Raw genomic sequence first — 18,969 nt, 5'->3', positions numbered from 1 at the left:
GCTTATTGTAAATCACCCAGTCATAACCAGTTAGTTAATGGTTAATAAACCATTAGTAATCAGCTAGTTTATGGTAAATCACCCAGTCATAACCAGGTAGTTAATGGTTAATAAACCATTAGTAACCAGCTAGTTTATGGCAAATCACCCGGTCATAACCAGGTAGTTAATGGTACATCACCTGGTAGTAACTCGTGTTAGTTAGTGTAACTAACCAGGCTCCGGGTAGCCAGACACCCTGAAGGACGAAGGTGCCCCCCCAGCAGTAAGCCATGCTGTGAAGACGCTGCTGTGCACACTGAGCTATAAGCAGGCTATACGGCTCCTCTTGATAACCCGTCGGTGGGGGGGGGGGGGGGGGGGTTACATTTGCGTAAGCCCGCTTTCTGAGAAGATACATAACGTGTGCCAATAATGGGAGAGGCTGGGCTCGCACTCTGCATGCATTATCCTCTGAAGCTCTGTGATCGGGGGAGCTCTTGTATCCTAACTACAACCCAGACACACTCCTGATTCCCAGCTGTACCAGGAGAACGGCTCTCCTACGGTTTGTCAGAAGTCGACGCCGCCGCCGCCGCATCATGCAAGGCGGGCACACCTTCTCCCCCTGCTTAACATGGAGGGAGCGTTTAGGCTGGGAGCGAGGCGTAATAATATAGAGCTTCTGAGGCTAACGCGAAGAGACTTGGCATTAAATATTACCAGCCACCTCTGACTTCAGCGAGATAAAGCTCAAAATGAAATCAAGGTCCTCGTTCCTGGCACCCATCTCTCCAGCTCCCCCTCCCCTAACTCTCTTCTCTCTCAGCGTCTGCCTTGCTCTCTGACTCGCTACTCCTGCAAACCTTCCTTCTTCTCCCTTCAGTGTTTACGTCGGCATGCCTGGAAACGGCCTTTGGATGATTGACGTCGTGTTTAAGCAGGGCTCTGCTACATTAAGAACACAGCTGTTTGAGACGGGGGGGGGGGGTAGCATTCGTGAGACAAATCTGAAAAGAAACGCGGTAGTGAGCGCGTGCCAGAAACATCCACCGGCAGTTGTATGAATGGAATTGTGTCTGACTTACCCTCAGGTAAGACATTGTCAATACATAAATATGTATAGCATCTGTCTAACCAGCCAGGCTCACTGCCACAGGAGGATGGACAACCACCGCTCCCTGCTTCAGGCTCATGTTCAGGGGTCTGAGTCTAAAAGGAGCTGCTGGGACCAGGGGGACTTAAGGAAATAGGGCCACGGTCAATCACTGAACCACCCAGAGAGGGAGGGAGGGAGGGAGGGAGGGAGGGAGGGAGGGAGGGAGGGAGAGAGAGAGAGAGAGAGAGAGAGAGAGAGAGAGAGAGAGAGAGAGAGAGAGAGAGAGAGCGAGAGAGACATGGGGAGAGAGAGAGAGAGAGAGAGAGAGAGAGAGAGAGAGAGAGAGAGAGAGAGAGAGAGAGAGAGAGGAGAGAGAGAGAGAGAGAGAGAGAGAGCGAGAGAGAGAGAGAGAGAGAGAGAGAGAGAGAGAGAGAACTATGGAGAGAGAGAGAGAGAGAGAGACAGACAGACAGAGAGAGAGAGAGAGAGAGAGGGAGAGAGAGAGAGAGAGAGAGGGAGAGGGAGAGAGAGGTCAGAAGGAGAAAGGGAATGTAGCGGTAGAGAAAGAAAGAGTTGGGGACCCCTAAGACAGCTGGGGTGGGGGGCGTGGCGTAGCGGTCCGAGCAGAGCGGGACTGTTTTGAGGCAGGAATGCAGAACGGATCGGTCACGCAGCGGCTCGTCCTTTAGCCTGACGTGACGCGGCGGAGGCACGCCACACAACAGCTGCGGAACACACAGCGCACACTCAAACCCCCCCCATGCTCCCCCCGGCCCCCCCGTCTCCAAAAACAACCAGCCGGCCCCTTCCTCGCTCTCAATAACCTCTCCTTCCGTCTCCATCTGCCCCGGCCTCCCGCCGGTCCTAATGGCCCTGCTGTGAGGCCGAGCGTGCCTGCTGAACACTTTATGGACGTGTCCGCCCGTGCCTTCCACCGCTCCGTCTCTCTCTCTCTGCAGCCTCTCCCTCTCCCTTCAGCCCCTCCGTCACCCCCTCCCTTTAGCCGCTCTCCCTCTCCCTTCAGCCCCTCCCTCTCCCTCTATTCCTCAGCCTCTTCGTCTTACTCTCCTCTTCATCCTCTCTCTCTCCCTTCAGCCTCTCTCTCTCCCTTCAGCCTCTCTCTCTCCCTTCAGCCTCTCTCCCTCCCTTCAGCCTCTCTCTCTCCCTTCAGCCTCTCTCCCTCCCTTCAGCCTCTCTCTCCCCCCTCAGCCCCTCCCTCTCCCCCCTCAGCCTCTCTCTCTCCCTTCAGCCTCTCTCTCTCCCTTCAGCCCCTCCCTCTCCCTCTATTCCTCAGCATCTTCGTCTTTTTCTCCTCTTCATCCTCTCTCTCTCCCTTCAGCCTCTCTCTCTCCCTTCAGCCTCTCTCTCGCCCTACAGCCTCTCCCTCTCCCTTCAGCCTGCCTCTGTCTCCCTCTCCTCCTCAGCCCCTCCCTCTCCCTCTCCCTCTCCCTCTCCTCCTCAGCCCCTCCCTCTCCCTCTCCCTCTCCTCCTCAGCCCCTCCCTCTCCCTCTCCCTCTCCCTCTCCTCCTCAGCCCCTCCCTCTCCCTCTCCCTCTCCCTCTCCTCCTCAGCCCCTCCCTCTCCCTCTCCTCCTCATGCGCTCCGTCTTACTCTCCCGTCCGCTCAGCCGTGAAATGAGAGGAAGCGGTCCACGTGTACGCGTCGCTCGTACCGCGACCCACATTGTGACAGAGCGGCGACGCCGTTTCGACGGCCGAGTCGCAGCCGCGCGGCCCGGAGAAAAACAATCAACCATAAAACAGGAGCTCGGCGGCCCTCGCGGTATCGCGGCGTTGTCCTTTCAACGGCCGAATCGAATGTCGTTAATCTGCCGGCGCAGAGGTCAGCGGAGCCGGCGCCCCTCTCGGTGAACGAGGGACGATGACAGAGTGCTCCCTACCTGCCACCGAGTTGGGCCTCTGCATCATGAGCGACGAGCAGGTGTGGGCCGGGTACGACAAGGGGCCCTCGGGGGTCTGGCCGGACGCCACCGCCCCCCGGGCCGGCGCCACTGGGGGCCGCTGCTGCTGCTGGTTCTGGTTCTGGTGTTGGTGAGGCTCGGTGGCGGGGGACGCGCTGGCGGCGCTACCGAGGTCCTCCTCCGCCACGGGGGAGCAGGTCTCCACCCGCACGCCGGCGGCGGGGCCATGGCGCCCGCTGGCCCTCAGGCTGCCGTCCTTGCTCCACTCCAGGCTGGACCCGCTGCGGTCGTCATTCTCCGAGGAACTGGTGATGGTGGCTGGGACGGGGGGAGGGGAGGGGAGGGAGGGGAGGGAGGGGAAAGGAGAGATTAAAGAGAGGGAAGGAGTCTTTACAAAAACTGGAGGAGAGTATGAACGGGCGAGACGAACGATGGGGCTTTGATGTTCTTTACACACTGCGTCTCCGTTTCCGCGCCGATGTTATCAACACTCGTCATATTTATGGCTACAATTTGCTCGCACTAATGAAAACTAGTCCGGTGTGATGGTGGATTTATGGGATTCATTTCCCCTGCCGAGCCTCCCTTCTATCGGCTCGCTGGATCTCCTCAGCTGGAGGATTTCAGAAACTCAAAAAACGGCGACAACACCAGGATGTAACCTGCGATCCGCCCTCCAATCAGCACGCGGCTAGACTAGAGGTCCAACTGCCGCTCAATCTCTTTAGGACTTTAGGTGTTTTGCTGACATAATTAGCAAATCCTTTAATCCGTTCTTCAGGCCACTCTGGCCGCTGCCAACTCATCCTAATAGCAGGGGGGGGGGGGGGGGGGGGGGGGGGGCATCAGCCAGGCAGCTGGATGTGGAGGCATCAGTGCAGTCTGTGGTCTGGACACACTCACACACACACACAACCACACACACACACACACACACGCACACACACACAGAGCACTAATCTGGATTTCACGAAGCTCCGGCACATTGCATCACTACTATTAACATAACAAACCCTGAGTCTCTCTCCCCTCTCTCTCTCTCTCTCTCTCTCTCTCTCTCTCTCTCTCTCTCTCTCTCTCTCTCTCTCTCCCTCTCCCTCCCTCTCTCTCTCTTTCTCTCTCTCTCCCCCCAGACCTAGGGAGCGTCTGTGAGGAGCAGGGTCTCAGAGGACCAGGATCTCAGAGGACTACCTTCATGTGATGGTACTCCAGGTGAGCTACCCAGGGTGGGGGCAGCTCCGTACACTGACTATTCATTATTTAGAGCCCCTCCTGTTGGGAAGTTGGCCTCATAAAATAATCCCATCCCTGTTTATGGTGTATTACAACGAGCCTGTTAAAGCTGCCCCTATAGTGCACTTTCTGAACGGCGAAAGATGATGACCGTTCTTCGGTTGAAAAGAATTGGATCTTTTTTATGGCCGAGCTTAAAACTGGGACGGCAGCTGCCAGCATCAACAAACAAATAAAAAACCAAACAGACGGAGAAAAAGCAATTTCTAATCTAGGGTGCCTATTACTGGGTCATCCACTGCTTTGAATGAGGGTGTACTTCAACTATCGCCAGCACCCAGCTACTACTTTCAACAGTGGTCAAAAAGTGGAAATTCATCCCCGAAGACTGGGGATGGATGTGCTTTCAACACTGGTCAAAAGCCGGAAATTCATCCCCAGAATACTGGACTGATTTGAGGATGGAATGGTGCCGGATGACTGGCGGTCGCAGTGGAGGCTAGATCACTGGAGGCCCAGCGCAGAGGCTAAATATCAGGAAACCGGAGTGAAGGCCAGATGAACGAAGAACCCAAAGAAATGGAGGCTAGAGCAGAGGCCTAAGTTTCGGAGGCCAAAGAACAGGAGGCCGTGTGGAGGCAGGTGCAGAGCCCAAGTAACTGGAGTTCATATCAGAGGCCAAATAACAGGAGGTAGAGCAGCGGCAAGAGCAGAGGCCAAATAACTGGAGGCAGGAGCAGAGGCCAGATGACTGAGGTCGGATCAGAAGCCAAGTCACTGGACTCAAAGCGGCTGCATGATCAGAGGCCAGATGACTGGAGGCTGAAGTCAAGACCTCTTCATATATATATATTAGTGCTGTCAAGCGATTAAAATACTTAATCGTGATTAATCGCATTAATGTCATAGTTAACTCACGATTATTTTTTTTTCTATGCTAAATATCCCTTGATTTCTTTGTCCCATTAATTTTTCTCATTTTAATGCTCTTATCAACATGGAGAAGTGCATCGGCCTGCCTTGTGCAAAAGTTTTTTCATTGATAACAACATTGGCATATACTGATCTAAGCAGGACGATACAAAAAAAAGCCTATAGTGGAATTAAACGATGAACATACAAAAATACTGCCTTGAACATAGCAGTCAGGCTACTGCTTCTTTGTTTTGAGCCAAAGAAAAAAAAAAGAAATCCTCGTAATAAATAATTGCGTTAATCGCGCGATAAAAAACGTTATAATGTTAACGCCGTTAATAACGCGTTTAACTGACAGCACTAATATATATATATATACACATTTGATTAAATATAGAGATATCCCTAGTCATGCACATGCAGACATGCATACACACACGCACGCACGCACGCACGCACGCACACACGCACGCAGGCACGCACGCACGCACGCACAAACGCACGCACGCACGCACGCACGCACGCACGCACAGAGCCTCACTGGAGCCTCGGCGAGTTCACAGCCAGCACCGCCTCACGTCGGCTTCTCACAAACAGAATATTGGTTCAAAACAAGCCCGGAGGACGAGGCGGCTTCTTGATCTCGGGGATTAAAGCAGAGACTCATGGAGGCAAGACATGTTCTGCCCACACCTGGACGTCTGTTGCGAGGCTCACACTGCACACCACTCCAGGCTCCGGCGCTGGTTCACACACTATCACTGTTTCAATTCATTGTGGAGCAGCCAGAGAGAACATTGCTTCTGGCTGAGGGGGGTTGGAATATGAGTCATGGTTATTATAAATTATGTCAACAGCGTCGCGCACACAACAATTAGAATGCTGAGTGCAGGGTTTGCATGCGGCGCGAAGGCGTTTAAATATTTCGAAGGATCGTCGCGTGTGCTCATTATTTGCAACACATGTGAAAATCCTTTACCGTCCACTTTTCGAAAACTAGACTTATTATGGAGATGTGCTGTGCGTGGATACTCATTTCATGTTGTAAAACGGTTTAAAAGAGGAAAGATTGGGAAAATTGTGAAGATTAGCATTTTAGCTTTCATTCAGCACGCTAAGCCTTGCCCGGGCCCCTGGGGGAGACCCCTGTATGTTTTAGAGCCAATTAGCAGAGAGGAGTTCCAGGAACCGCTCAATGAGGTTAGCATCACCTCTCGGCTGCAGTAACATCTCAATACAAACCCAATGAGTGAACCGCTGTAAAGGCTGTGCACATACAGTGTCTTACACGCCGGGCCTTTTGCTGTTGCACTTTTCTTTACTAAGGGCGAAATGATTAAGTGAATCAGCGGAGTAGAAGGGACCAGCACAGAGGCCTGTGATGAAAAAATACACAAAATAAATGCAACCAGGGTGTTCTTTGCCTGTGTAGTAAACGCGCTAGCCCATGTGATGCTATCGAATCGGCACAGAGACGAGGGGGTACTCGCTGATACCCCCTCGCATTTCAAGACCAAGAGGAAGGTGACTGTTGGGTTGCGACGACCACAGGGCTCCACCGCCGTCCCCATCCACCCACCTATGATCCCGCTGTCCTTGCTCTCGAGGGTGGAGCTCGGGGTGGTGATGGTCCCACACGGGCTGGACTGGCTGAGCTGGGGGCGGCCCGTGCTGCTGTTGAGGGTGGAGCAGGGGCTGTCGGTGCAGGGGGAGGCCGTGCTGCTGGTCAGGGTCGAGCAGGGGCTGATGCCCTGGCTGGTCACCGAGCACTGTGGAGGAGGAGGAGGAGGAGGGAGAGTGAGAGGTGGAGGAGGAGGGGCAGGGGGAGTGAGAGGTGGAGGAGGAAGAGCAGGGGGAGTGAGAGGTGGAGGAGGAGGGGCAGGGGGAGTGAGAGGTGGAGAAGGAGTAGGGAGAGAGAGAGGTGGAGGAGGAGCAGGGAGAGTGAGAGGTGGAGGAGGAGCAGGGAGAGTAAAAGGTGGAGGAGGGGAAGCAGGAAGAAGGAGGAGGTGGAGAAGGAGCAGGGAGAGGAAAAGGTGGAGGAGGAGGAGCAGGAAGAAGGAAGAAGGGCAATAGGTTGAGGAGAAAGAGGAAGGAGCAGGAACAGTGACAGGATGAGGAAGAGGAGCAGGAAGGAGGAAGAGGTGGAGGAAGATGAGCGAGAGGAAGAGAAGGATGAATAACATGGAGGTGGTGGCAGTGGAGGAAGGAGAACGCAAGGGAGTTCAAGGAACTTATTCTTTCTCTCACACTCTTTTTCTGTGCCTGATACAAAACAACCGACCCTGGATCATGTGAAAGCAATCATTGTGAAATAAAGCAGCCTTTGACGTGTGCAGCGTGACACACGGGCTGAGGGCCATGGGGTCTGCGGGAGCGAGCATGGCATGCAAATTGAACACTCATGTCTGCGGAGAGCCGAGACAAAAGCAGGTCTATGGAGACGAGCACAATGCATAGTCTCCATTCCTGCGTCATGTCACCCCGCCAGTCTGAACACAATGCGGCCGACGCTGCTTCTCCCATTCGCACGGGTGACAACCGTGGAGTTCCAGACCACAGGCAAATGTACACCCCCCCCCCACCACCCCCCCACCAACGCCGCTTTGAACATGCACTCACGCCTGCACGTACACCCACACGAACACCCGCAAGTACACACACATAAACACACGCAAAGACATGGTCACAGATGTACAAACACTTACACACACTGACTCACACACAGAGGCGCACACACACACTGACACACACACACACACACACACACACACACACGCACACACACACACACACACACACACACACACACACACACACACACACACACACAAACACTTATACACACACTTTGCAAGTACACACACAATCAAACCCGCAAGTACACGCACACCAACACACAAACACACTTACCCACACACATAAAACCCAAGCTTTGTCACTTGGGCTTGTGCGTGTGTGCTAATGCACAGCAGAGACGAGGCCCCGCTCCCTAAAGGGAAGCAACACGCGAGCAGCAACCATGCAGACAGGCCGCCTCTGAAGAGATCAAGTTTGATATTCTCTCTGCTTCAACACGCACACCATTCCCCCATCGAGTGGCAGGCACGTGCCCCCCCCCCCCCCCCCCCCCCCCCCCCCCCCCCCCCACACTCCCATTGGGACCCCGCCGACATCTCTGGTAGAATCCGTTCTGGAGAATGAGATGGAAGCCTCTGGTCTGATAACGGGACCACCGAGAGTTAACACAACCGATAGCACGGTGTCTAAGTGACGATCAGACTTAAGTTAAGTGGTTTACTAGTCTCGCTGATCAGACTTATGTTCAGTGGTTTACTAGTCTTAACGAACTGACTTGGGTTTAGAGGTTCACTAGTCTCACTAATCAGACTTAAGTTAAGTGGTTCACTTGTCCCACCAATCAGACTAAGCTTTAGTGGTTGACTAGTCACACTGATTAGGCTTAGGTTTAATGGTTAACTTGTTTCACCAATCAGATTTAAGATTAGTGGTTTACTAGTCTCACCAATCAGACTTTAGATTAATAGCTTCAGTGTACGATGGGCGAAGACGCGTTCATTTTCTTTAGCTTCATATATTTTCCGACCAATCGTGATGCTCAAAGCAAGGATCCGTAAGCCCCTGATTGGGCCAAAACAAAAACTCGGCCAGGTGTAGCAAACAGTAAAAAAAAGTGTCTGTAAAGGTGTCCCATCGACACCTTGTAGACCGTCCACTGCAGAAAAGCATTTAAAATCAAAAAGGATTCTTCGGTGTTATATCCCCGTAGCAAAACTCCACCCCTTGCCGTTGCTAGTTTCAGGGCCAAAGCTTGTTACGTCTCCTGACATCAGTCCTGCTTTGACAAAGCAGAACCGCTGGGTCCCAGTTTAATTGAGGACTAATGATTTGGGGCAGGGTGGGAAGGGGAGCACCAGACTGGGACAGAGCTCTGATGTACAACAGAAGAACAGAAGACGGGGTCGCTGGCAGATGGGTTCAACGCCTTGCTTCTCCTCTGCTCATGTGTTCGGCAAACAAAACACATGCAAACGCTCGCACACACACACGCACACACACACACATACACCAGCACAAATTCACACTCATACACACATTCCACACGTACAAACACATCACACACGTACGCAGACATCACACACACATGCAAACACACGTACAGACACACACACAGAGACACACACAGAGAAATACACCTACACACACACACTCACACACGTATATACACAAACAGACAGACACATACACACACACTCAGACCAACACACGTACGTACGCACACACTAACACAGACACTCAGACACACACACACACACACACACTCACACACACACACACACACACACACACACACACACACACACACACACACACACACACACACACACACACACACACACACACACACACACACAGCCCATTAAAAAAACACTCCAGTAAAACGCTCTCTTCATCCCTCCGTTGTCCTCGCTCCTTCCTCGAGTAAAGAGCCCCCCCCCCCCCCCCCCTCCCCCCCTCTACCCCTACCGGCAGCCTCTCTCAGCCCTGTCCCGCGGAGCCGGGCGTCACATCGCGGGCTACTCCAGCAGCGTGCTCCTGATCAGCAGCCACACACACACACAGCGAGGCTCCGAGCAGCGCCACCGCTTCAGAACCGGCACTCCGGACCCAGGAGCCTCCCTCCGCCAACAGCACTCAAGTTACCGGGACAGAGACGGTGGGGTGGGGGGGGGTTGGGGGGGACGCACCTCCAGAGCGAACGCACCGCCGCTCCCGACCCGGCAAGCGCAGCCGCTCATGCGCTCCGCCGGCGGGCGGGCGGGCGGGAAGCGGTTACCCTCGACGGACCGGTGATCCCTCCCCCGGCGGCAGGGACATATGTCCACACGCGGAGCTTCGAAGCAACGGAATTAACAAAAAAAAAAAAAAACAGATGCGCCGAGCCGCGAAAGAACAGCAAAAAAAATAATCTCCTTCTCTGCTACTTTTTAACTGCTTCTGCCTCTCTGTCCCTCCCTCTCTTCCCTCCCCCCCTATCTCTCTCTCTCTCTCTCTCTCTCTGTTACTCTCTCCATGTGCTGCGGTAGCAGCCGCGACAGAAGCAGCTGTTAGAGTATAGGGGAGGGGTGGTGGTGGTGGTGGTGGTGGGGGCGGAGACGGGGTGGGGAAAAGGGGGAGTGGGGAGAGGGGAGGGTGTGGCAGGGCTGGGGGGAAGGGGGAGGGGGGAGGGGGGAGGGAGTGGGAGTGGAATAAGAAGGGAGGAGTAAGGGGGGGGGGGGGGGGGGGGCCTGGGAATGGAAATACCTTCTTCTCATTCTTGTCGTCCATAGGTATGCGCGCCGAGCCGGGGAGTCCTTCTCCCAGTAGGAAGCCCAGCCGTGTCATCAGCTCCTGGGAAGCAGGAGAGGAGGAGGAGCTTGGCTGCTTGTCCGCTTGCAGCTCTGGGGAGGGCGAGAGAGAGAGAGAGAGAGAGAGAGAGAGAGAGAGAGAGAGAGAGAGAGAGAGAGAGAGAGAGAGAGAGAGAGAGAGAGAGAGAGAGAGATGACTCGACATGTGGGGATAGATTCTACCTTCTACCCCTCACACAGGACGGCTCCACTCTGAGAGACTTCTGCCGCTAACACTGTCGAAACCCTGGCCGGGAGGAGATGGGGAGAGAGAGAGAGAGAGGGGGGGAGAGAGAGAGAGAGAGAGAGAGAGAGAAAGTGAGGGAGTGTGAGAGAGGGAGAGTATCAGAGACAGAGACAGAGAGTAAAGCAGAGAGAGAGGGAGGGAGGGAGGGAGAAAGAGGGAGGGAGGGTGGGAGGAAGAGCCATGCGGGTGCTATGTATGCGTGTGTGTGTGTGTGTGTGTGTGTGTGTGTGTGTGTGTGTGTGTGTGTGTGTGTGTGTGTGTGTGTGTGTGTGTGTGACCACTAGCAACATGCCTAGAGTGCCAATTGCTTGTCTTCCTGGTTGTGTACAGACCTCACTCAGAGCTCTGAATACCAATGAGAGAAATGATACTTGTTATATCTCTCTATTCTATATCTATCTATCCATCTATCGCTCTATACATCAATCTAACTATCCATGTATCTTTCAATCGATCACTCTATCTATAACATATAAAACTGCTTACGTCATGTCTGAGAATAAATAAAAAGCTAAGAGATTGGATCAATTTACCCCTATTGGTTCTAATGTCTTCATCTCCTCTCCTGAAGATTCAATATGTTTGCTAAATAATAATAAAAACTTTATTTGTACGGCTTGCGCCAAATACAGCAACAATAATTCAGTAAAACACACAAGAAAACCGTACAAACAAAGGCAAGCTCGAAGCTTTCCTATAAAGAAGTGTCTTGTAAAGTGTGATCAAACAGGGGACTGACTGCATCCCCAGTACGCTCAGGTAGAGAGGAGCGTTCATAGACACACCGTCTGTTGTGTGTGTGCAGCGACACAGGAAATCATGGCATTGTTTATGGTCATATTAACAGTTTGCAGCATACATGGCAAACCCCAGGGGTACCCCTAGGTAATGTGTGGAGCGATGGGGGTGAGGTTGCCCAAGGGTAGAGAAACAGAGGGAGAGAGACAGAGAAAGAGAAAGAGCGAGAGAGAGAGGGACAGAGAGAGAGAGAGAGAGAGAGAGAGAGAGAGAGAGAGAGAGAGAGAGAAAGAGCGAGAGAGAGAGAGAGAGAGAGAGAGAGAGAGAGAGAGAGAGAGAGAGAGAGAGAAAGAGCGAGAGAGAGAGAGAGAGAGAGAGAGAGACGGAGAGAAGCGAGAGAGTGAGAGGGACATAGAGAGTGAGAAAGAGAGAGAGCAAGTGAGAGAGAGGGAGAGAGAGAGACAGACAGAGAGACAGAAAGTTACAACACCGCTCTGTCAACACCTCCTCCTCCTCCCTCCGTTCCTCTCTCCCACATTATTCATAATGTTGGCAGTTCATCTGATTAAATAGAAGTCCAACAGCATTATATACAGCCAGGCACTAATGAAGGCCAAACTACGCTGACGCATGCACGCCACGACACACACACACGCACGCACAAACACAAATGCACACACACACACTCAAAAATTACATAATGATATAAAAAATGAAAAATGCGATTTTGCATAATGGCTGTAACAGCCGTGTGAGCCCAAACGCGTCTGATTCAAACATTGGGGCCCGCATGAATCAATGTTGAAGGGCCCGAGCGACTGTGGGCTCCAGGTACGCATTTAACCTGCTTGAGAGTCTGCGGGCTGCGGTGGCCTCATCACAACCGCACCTCTGACGAGCCGGGTTCAGCCATGGGGCGAGCCGGCTGTCAGGGGTTTAAGTACTGCCGCTGAACCAAACGCTGTGGATCTGATGAAGGAGGACGGGATCCTGAAAGGAAACCCTGTGCTACATCGAGTCGAAATGAACATTGTAATGCACAAACGAGTAACGGAGGTGTATTGTGTATGTGTGTCTCTCTCTGTGTCTGTGTGTCTTTGAGAGACGCATCATTAGTCATCCCCTCTCCCCTAGGAATGAACCAAAGCGATGGCAACTCCTGAACTCATCAATAACTCCCGGTGCCATCCTACTCCCCCTTTCCTCCCTCTTCCTACTTCCTACTGAGGATGATCTATATGCAGGCTGAATAGACTGATGTCAACGTTTCCGCTGACCTATTGATGAGTCTAAGCGCTGGTCAAACGGGGGTGAATAGCAGAGAGACAGAGAACTCTCGGAGGAAGAGCAATCAAGCAGTTTAACTGGACTGTACTCTGGGCGTACTTTAATGAAACGTAGACTATTGTTAGTATGTAAATCCTCCATTGAGATACATTAACATTGTTGAAGTACTCTGTGCAGGTTTGAGACGGCTTGTACAACCAGAGGAAGGAAAGGGCGATACGACCAGACTGTAGAAATCTTTAGCTTAACCTCCCCACTACACCATAAGAGTAATACTATAATAATGATGATACATATTAATGGCAGTACTACACCTGGGAGACGGCTCCTCCTGCAGGCAGAGCTCAGTTTTTCTCCTGTTTCACACTCATATCTACAGCCTCGCCTGGAAGATTAGCCTTGGAGAGGGTGTGTGTGTATGTGTGTGTCTGTGTGTGTTTGTGCGTGTGTGTTTTTTGTGTTTGTGTGGGGGGTTATGTGTGGGGGTGTGTGGTTGTGTGCGTGGGTGTGTGTGTGTGTGTGTGTGTGTGTGTGTGTGTGTGTGTGTGTGTGTGTGTGTGTGTGTGTATGCATGCACAAGTGTGTGTGTTTGTGGGAGTGTGTGTGTTTCGTGTATTTTGTGTTCTGTGTATGTACGGGGGCACGTATGGCCTTGAGGCTCCAGTTAATTTGCTCTCAGGGAAAAGAAACCCGGAACACAACAATTCCAAATTCCGCTGTGGTCCGAAAAGGAAGCCCGCCAGGCAGCCTATACTCCCAACCGACATCTGCTTTGTCTTAAACATTCACACAAGTTGTTAACAGGTGCCCTTTCTGTTGCTCCGGTGGCCATTAACCGCCGGCAGTCAGATCCCGGCGCATTATGCTGTGTAAATAATTGGCTTAAAAAATGCTCCCTCTCATTTGTTTCCTCGTGAAAAGCAGAGTGAACCTGGCACGGCCGCCGCAACCACCGTCTCTATCTACCTCCAGCCTCCACAGCTGCATTGGCCCGCGTGTTTACCCTGATACGTACGCGCCCGGGCTGGCCGTGTCTCTATCCAGCGTAAACCCTAATCACCGTGATTGCACACAGTCAAGTTTGAACTTCAGCGGTGGCAACTTCTTTGAACGCCTGCGCGGGCTCGCGGTTAAAACAAACACAGCTGGCTAATCCGCGGAGCTCCCCGGCTGAGGCGGGAAATCAATGCCGACGGATTAGCGAACACATCTTTATTTTTTTTGTTCGCCGGTAATTGTTTCTTCGGGAAAACCCTCCTTTGTAATGGGTCACGTTTTCGTACCACGACACGAAAAAAAGACGAAATGCAAAACGCAAAAAAGGTATGGAAATAAATTCACTTGTCCCGCTGTATGTGTGTCACATGGCGTTGATCAGCGTTTGGGGTCTTTGAGCGTCCCCACCACCGACGCTCTGTTACGTAATGCACCGTGCCGTGGCAGTGTGAGGGGACTCTGCAGTACCCCGTGGTGTCCACCCCCCCCCCCCCCCGCTAATGCACCACAGCTCCACGGTGCTTCTCACACACTGGGGCATGGGGGACCCATCTGGTGAAAGGGCAACGCACTCGATCCATAAATCAGGCCCGGGCGGCCCCACCGGTGGCTGCCATGTTAACCTGTTCAACATGCACCCTCCTCTCCCTGGAGCCCGGGAACAGCTTCTCCTGGGATGGAACCTCCCTTTACGAGATCTACCGCTGCAACCAGCACGCTGTACAGACTACAATAAACACAAACACACACACGTGCAGGCACGCGCACACACGCACGCGCACACGCATGCACGCAAACATGCATCACACAGACTATCAAGAATCCTTTGATATTCCCCATTTAAACCAAACCCAAACCGGGGCAAGTAAGGCGACTGAATGCACATGCACATAAGCAAGTGCTTTTATTCGGCCGTCTTAATACGATCTCTTTTTGGTTGAACTTTCCACCGAGCTCGTGCGAAAGTGTTCTCTTGTGGTGTGTGCTGAACATTGCATTTTCGTTGGCGGCTACTTCACGCAGAAATGAGTATGCCTTCTGGAGGTGTTTTAGAAAGACCGACTTTGTCTGCAGCGTGACAGCTGACCATTAAGCGCGCTGACAGGTTCTGTCAGAAAGAGCCACGAGCATCACAGGATGCAGCCTTGATAACGACACATTTTGATTGACACACAAACACAACAGTCCGAGTTGAATTCAGATGCCTGGTGCGTTGTTTATGCTTCTTATTGGGTTGGCAGATAACGCGTGGCGCAGAACGTGATAAGCTATGTAAGTGCAGAAAACAAGTCTATTATTATTATTAGGTAATAGCGACAGGAACAGGATGTTACAACATGATGTTATTATTATGATTATGGGGAAAACGGGAGTAAACCGGGACACGTTTTATGCTTGCTACATATTGTTCAGGACTCCGGACACCCAGCTTGAATCTGTCTGGTGTCCGTAGCAGTAAACCCCATGAAACGGTCGTTTTAGAGAACACATCAAGCCTGAAGCTAAAAGCAAGAGCCTTCTGATGCTCTCTGGAAGCCCACTGGCAGATTCGAGGGGAGACAACTTTCTCTGTGAAGATCGGCCGTCTTTGTGAGAATAACAATGAACAACAAACGTTCTGCTGTAAGCCGTCGGTTTTCTCCTCTTCATTCCGGGCCAAAGCTTGTAATCCTCGAAGGCTTGAGACGGCCAAGGCCTCCCGCTAGTTAATTTCCAGCGTGCCTCCAGCCCCCAAACCTCGACCACCACCCCCAGACTCTCCACCTCCATCCATGGGACCCCACCCGGCCTGACACCCCACCCCACCCCTGGACGTTGATAGCATCTGAAGGCCCCTCAGAGGGGAATGGCCTTCCATGTGACATTGCTCGGTATCAGTGCAATCGCTGCTGCTAATGGGTGTTTTCATTGGTGGTGGTGGTGGTCTGCGTTCATTTCCAGACGTCTCTAAAGACGTCTGGAAGACGTTCGTTCCACTCGACCGGTCGCTAACTGCTGAGGTTTGCTCATACCGATTTAAACAGGAGTCCCATCAAGCCTATGTTCATATATGGTTAAGAAAGACAAGCAACTCTTTGTGTCAGTCTAGTTAGCCATTCCGACAGAGGGGAGTTGAAAGGGCTGCCTAAGATCAACCACGTTGATAACGACACGACACTCGCATAGAGCCGCATGGTGTTGACGCTATATACCTATCATAAGTTAATCTCTTTCAGACGGCATACAGCCCGGCTCCTTTCAGACCGGACTGTGGCTCCTATTATTGTTTGTGTCTTTTCCAATAAACCTTGGAGATGAATATCACCTTGGACGACTTTTATTGGCAGGCGGACACTTTGAAAAGGTCTGGAAGGTACACTTAATGGAATAGAGTCCGTTTCAATGCATAAATCAAGGTTATTGTGTGGGCATTCAGGCAATCTGAAAAGCCACCGCACGTCAATGATCCGCCATGCTTCGACGAGTTCAAAATAAGGCTTTATTTTGAACGCAGTGATGAAGATATCATTCATTGGGCAGAGATAGCACATCATCGTGAATCGGGTACAACAGCAGACTACAGCCGAGTCAGACTGCCGAGGAAAGCGTTCAGGATTCATGAGCGAAGAATTATTCAAACAAAAACAAGAGTTGTCTTTTTATCATCGGGGATAACAAACACTCCTTAGCTTGACCCCGACGTCCACTAGCAAAAACATTTCAGAATCCATCCCGTGCAAACTGGAATGCTACTCTGGAGGAGGAAGAGGAGGCGGAGGAGGAAGAGGAGAAGGAAGAGGAGGAGGAGGAGAAAGAGGAGGAGCAGCAGGATGATAACCCTGGAGAAGGAAGAGTGCCACTATTCAGGAGGAGGAGGCGGCGGAGGAGGAAGAGGAGGAGGAAGAGGAGGAGGAAGAGGAGGAGAAAGAGGAGGAGCAGCAGGATGATAACTCTGGAGGAGGAAGAGTGCCACTATTCAGGAGGAGGAGGCGGCGGAGGAGGAAGAGGAGGAGGAAGAGGAGGAGGAAGAGGAGGAGAAAGAGGAGGAGCAGCAGGATGATAACTCTGGAGGAGGAAGAGCGCTATTCTAGGAGAGGAGGAATAACACTATTCAGGTGGAGGAGGAGACGGAGGAGGGCTAACTCTGGAGGCGGAGGAAGAGGAGGAGGACTATTGAAGAGGAGGACGAGGACGAGGAGGAGGAAGAGGAGGAGCAGCAGGACGATAACTCTGGAGGAAGTGGAAAAGGAGGAGGAGGAGTACCACTCTGCAGGCGGAGGAGAAGGTGGATTGCTACTCTAAAGGACGAGGAGGCTTCTTTACCTTGGGCACGTGGCTCTCGCTCGCTCTCGCCACCTCTCACTCTCTTGCTCCGGACTTATCTCTGTCTATACCTCTTCTCTCCCTTTCTACCTCTCTCTCTCTACTTCTCGCTTTCTTTCACTCTGTACCTCTCTGTCTCCCACTACTTCTCTACCTCGCTCTCTCTCTTGTCCTCTCTCTCTGCTTCTCTGTTCTCTTCCCCCATTGCCTGGTTCCTGTGTGTGTGTGTGTGTGTGTGTGTGTGTGTGTGTGTGTGTGTGTGTGTGTGTGTGTGTGTGTGTGTGTGTGTGTGTGTGTGTGTGTGTCGTCGTGTGTGTCTGTGTGCTGTGTGTATGCACTTAAACATGAAACTTTTTCAAAACGGCCAACCCTGCAGCCTATCCCTTATTGGAAATTATGTATAACGAAGATAAAAACCCATCTGCTGGAACCACTTGGTTATATATAAAGGTACAGAGCTTTGCATTCCGATTTTCCTGCCACAATGACCAAAGTACCTGGGTTGAGCTGAAGGCGGTATGCTATTCAGATTTCAGATTTTTTTTTTTTATCAAAAGTGAATGCTGCAGTCGAAATCTTAAGAAATAATTTTAAGCAAAAATGATGGCCGCAGTCTAAATAAGTCGTAACACGCAACATGAAAAACAACTGAAGACAATTTTAACTGATTAGCACTATGAATAAATACCTAAAGGGCCAAGGCTATGTATATTTACAAGTGTACATCTTAGCAATCAGTGCCTCAACAATCCGGAGTAAAGCAATACAACTAATTCTGTGACTTCTTCTCTCAAAAATGTCAGTTCTCTGGGAAACAGAGCCATTGATATACAGCCTCACTCCAACACAAAGCTCACAGAGCAAAACATAAAGCACAGGTACAGAGAGCGACACCTTCAGCCATGGGTTTACGAGGAGAAGACTTACATTTCAAAACACGGACATCCATGGTTGACGAGGGGAACAGCCGATCAGAGTACATCTTTACACAGACGGCCATCATAAGAGGGGAGACAATGGGGGACCTTTCCCTGATGGAAATGGTTAGCGCTCATCATTGGGGGTACAAAACAAGCTCAGAATGAGGTCGTCGGGTGGAAGACACACACACTGTAGGCTGGGAGGTATTGTGGTCGCAGTGTTGTGCAGAACATTGTAATGACGCAGCTGCCAGGTGGACAGCTGGTAGCATTTATTAGAAGCCAAATACCTGTAATGAAAACAAATACGCACATTCGGTATAAAAACGCAGCCCTCCTATCATTCCTATAGCAACACATCAAAGCTAATCGGGATAAGATTCACAACACCGTCTCTTCTTGCAGCAGATGGATGGTCATGCAGCATGAGGTAATGTCCTGCAACTACGCGTCCTTTGCAGCAGAGGATAATGTCCTGCACCAATGCATCGTTATGAAGCATGAGGAACTGTCCCGCAACAATGCATCGATATGCAGCAGAAGATAATATCCACCAACAATGCATCGTTATGAAGCATGAGGAACTGTCCCGCAACAATGCATCGATATGCAGCAGAAGATAATGTCCACCAACAATGCATCATTATGAAGCATGAGGAACTGTCCCGCAACAATGCATCGATATGCAGCGGAAGGTAAAGTCCTGGAACACCGCATCATTATGCAGCAGAAGGTTAACTACATGCACAAATGCATCGTTATGCAGCATGTAGTTCAACGTCTGGCAACAACGCATCGATATGCAGCGCTGCAACCTGCAAGTTCTTTCGTCTAGACGTGTTTCTGATTTAACCAGTGTGTCCAACAGAGTCAAGGAAACGGGACAATGTCCTTTTCATCTGCATACGGCCTAAACATCCTACAGTT

General features: G+C 51.6%; 1 protein-coding gene across 4 annotated transcripts in view; it reads right to left on the bottom strand.

The window, feature by feature from the left end:
• Positions 1–18,969, bottom strand: part of LOC115533321 (protein TANC1) — a 134,566-nt gene that overhangs the window by 49,475 nt on the left and 66,122 nt on the right. For all 4 annotated transcript variants that reach the window (XM_030343774.1, XM_030343776.1, XM_030343777.1 and 1 more), the window contains exons 5-7: positions 10,469–10,605; positions 6,726–6,915; positions 2,978–3,316 (exon numbers count right to left, since the gene is read on the bottom strand). In XM_030343774.1, coding sequence (XP_030199634.1) covers positions 2,978–3,316; positions 6,726–6,915; positions 10,469–10,605 — 666 coding nt within the window. The remainder of the gene's footprint in view (positions 1–2,977; positions 3,317–6,725; positions 6,916–10,468; positions 10,606–18,969) is intronic.

This window comes from Gadus morhua, chromosome 20, assembly GCF_902167405.1.
Source record: "Gadus morhua chromosome 20, gadMor3.0, whole genome shotgun sequence".
In the NCBI taxonomy this organism is placed as follows: domain Eukaryota; kingdom Metazoa; phylum Chordata; class Actinopteri; order Gadiformes; family Gadidae; genus Gadus; species Gadus morhua.
The sequence above is the reverse complement of the archived record's forward strand: the minus strand, read 5'-3'. Positions and strand labels throughout refer to the sequence as shown.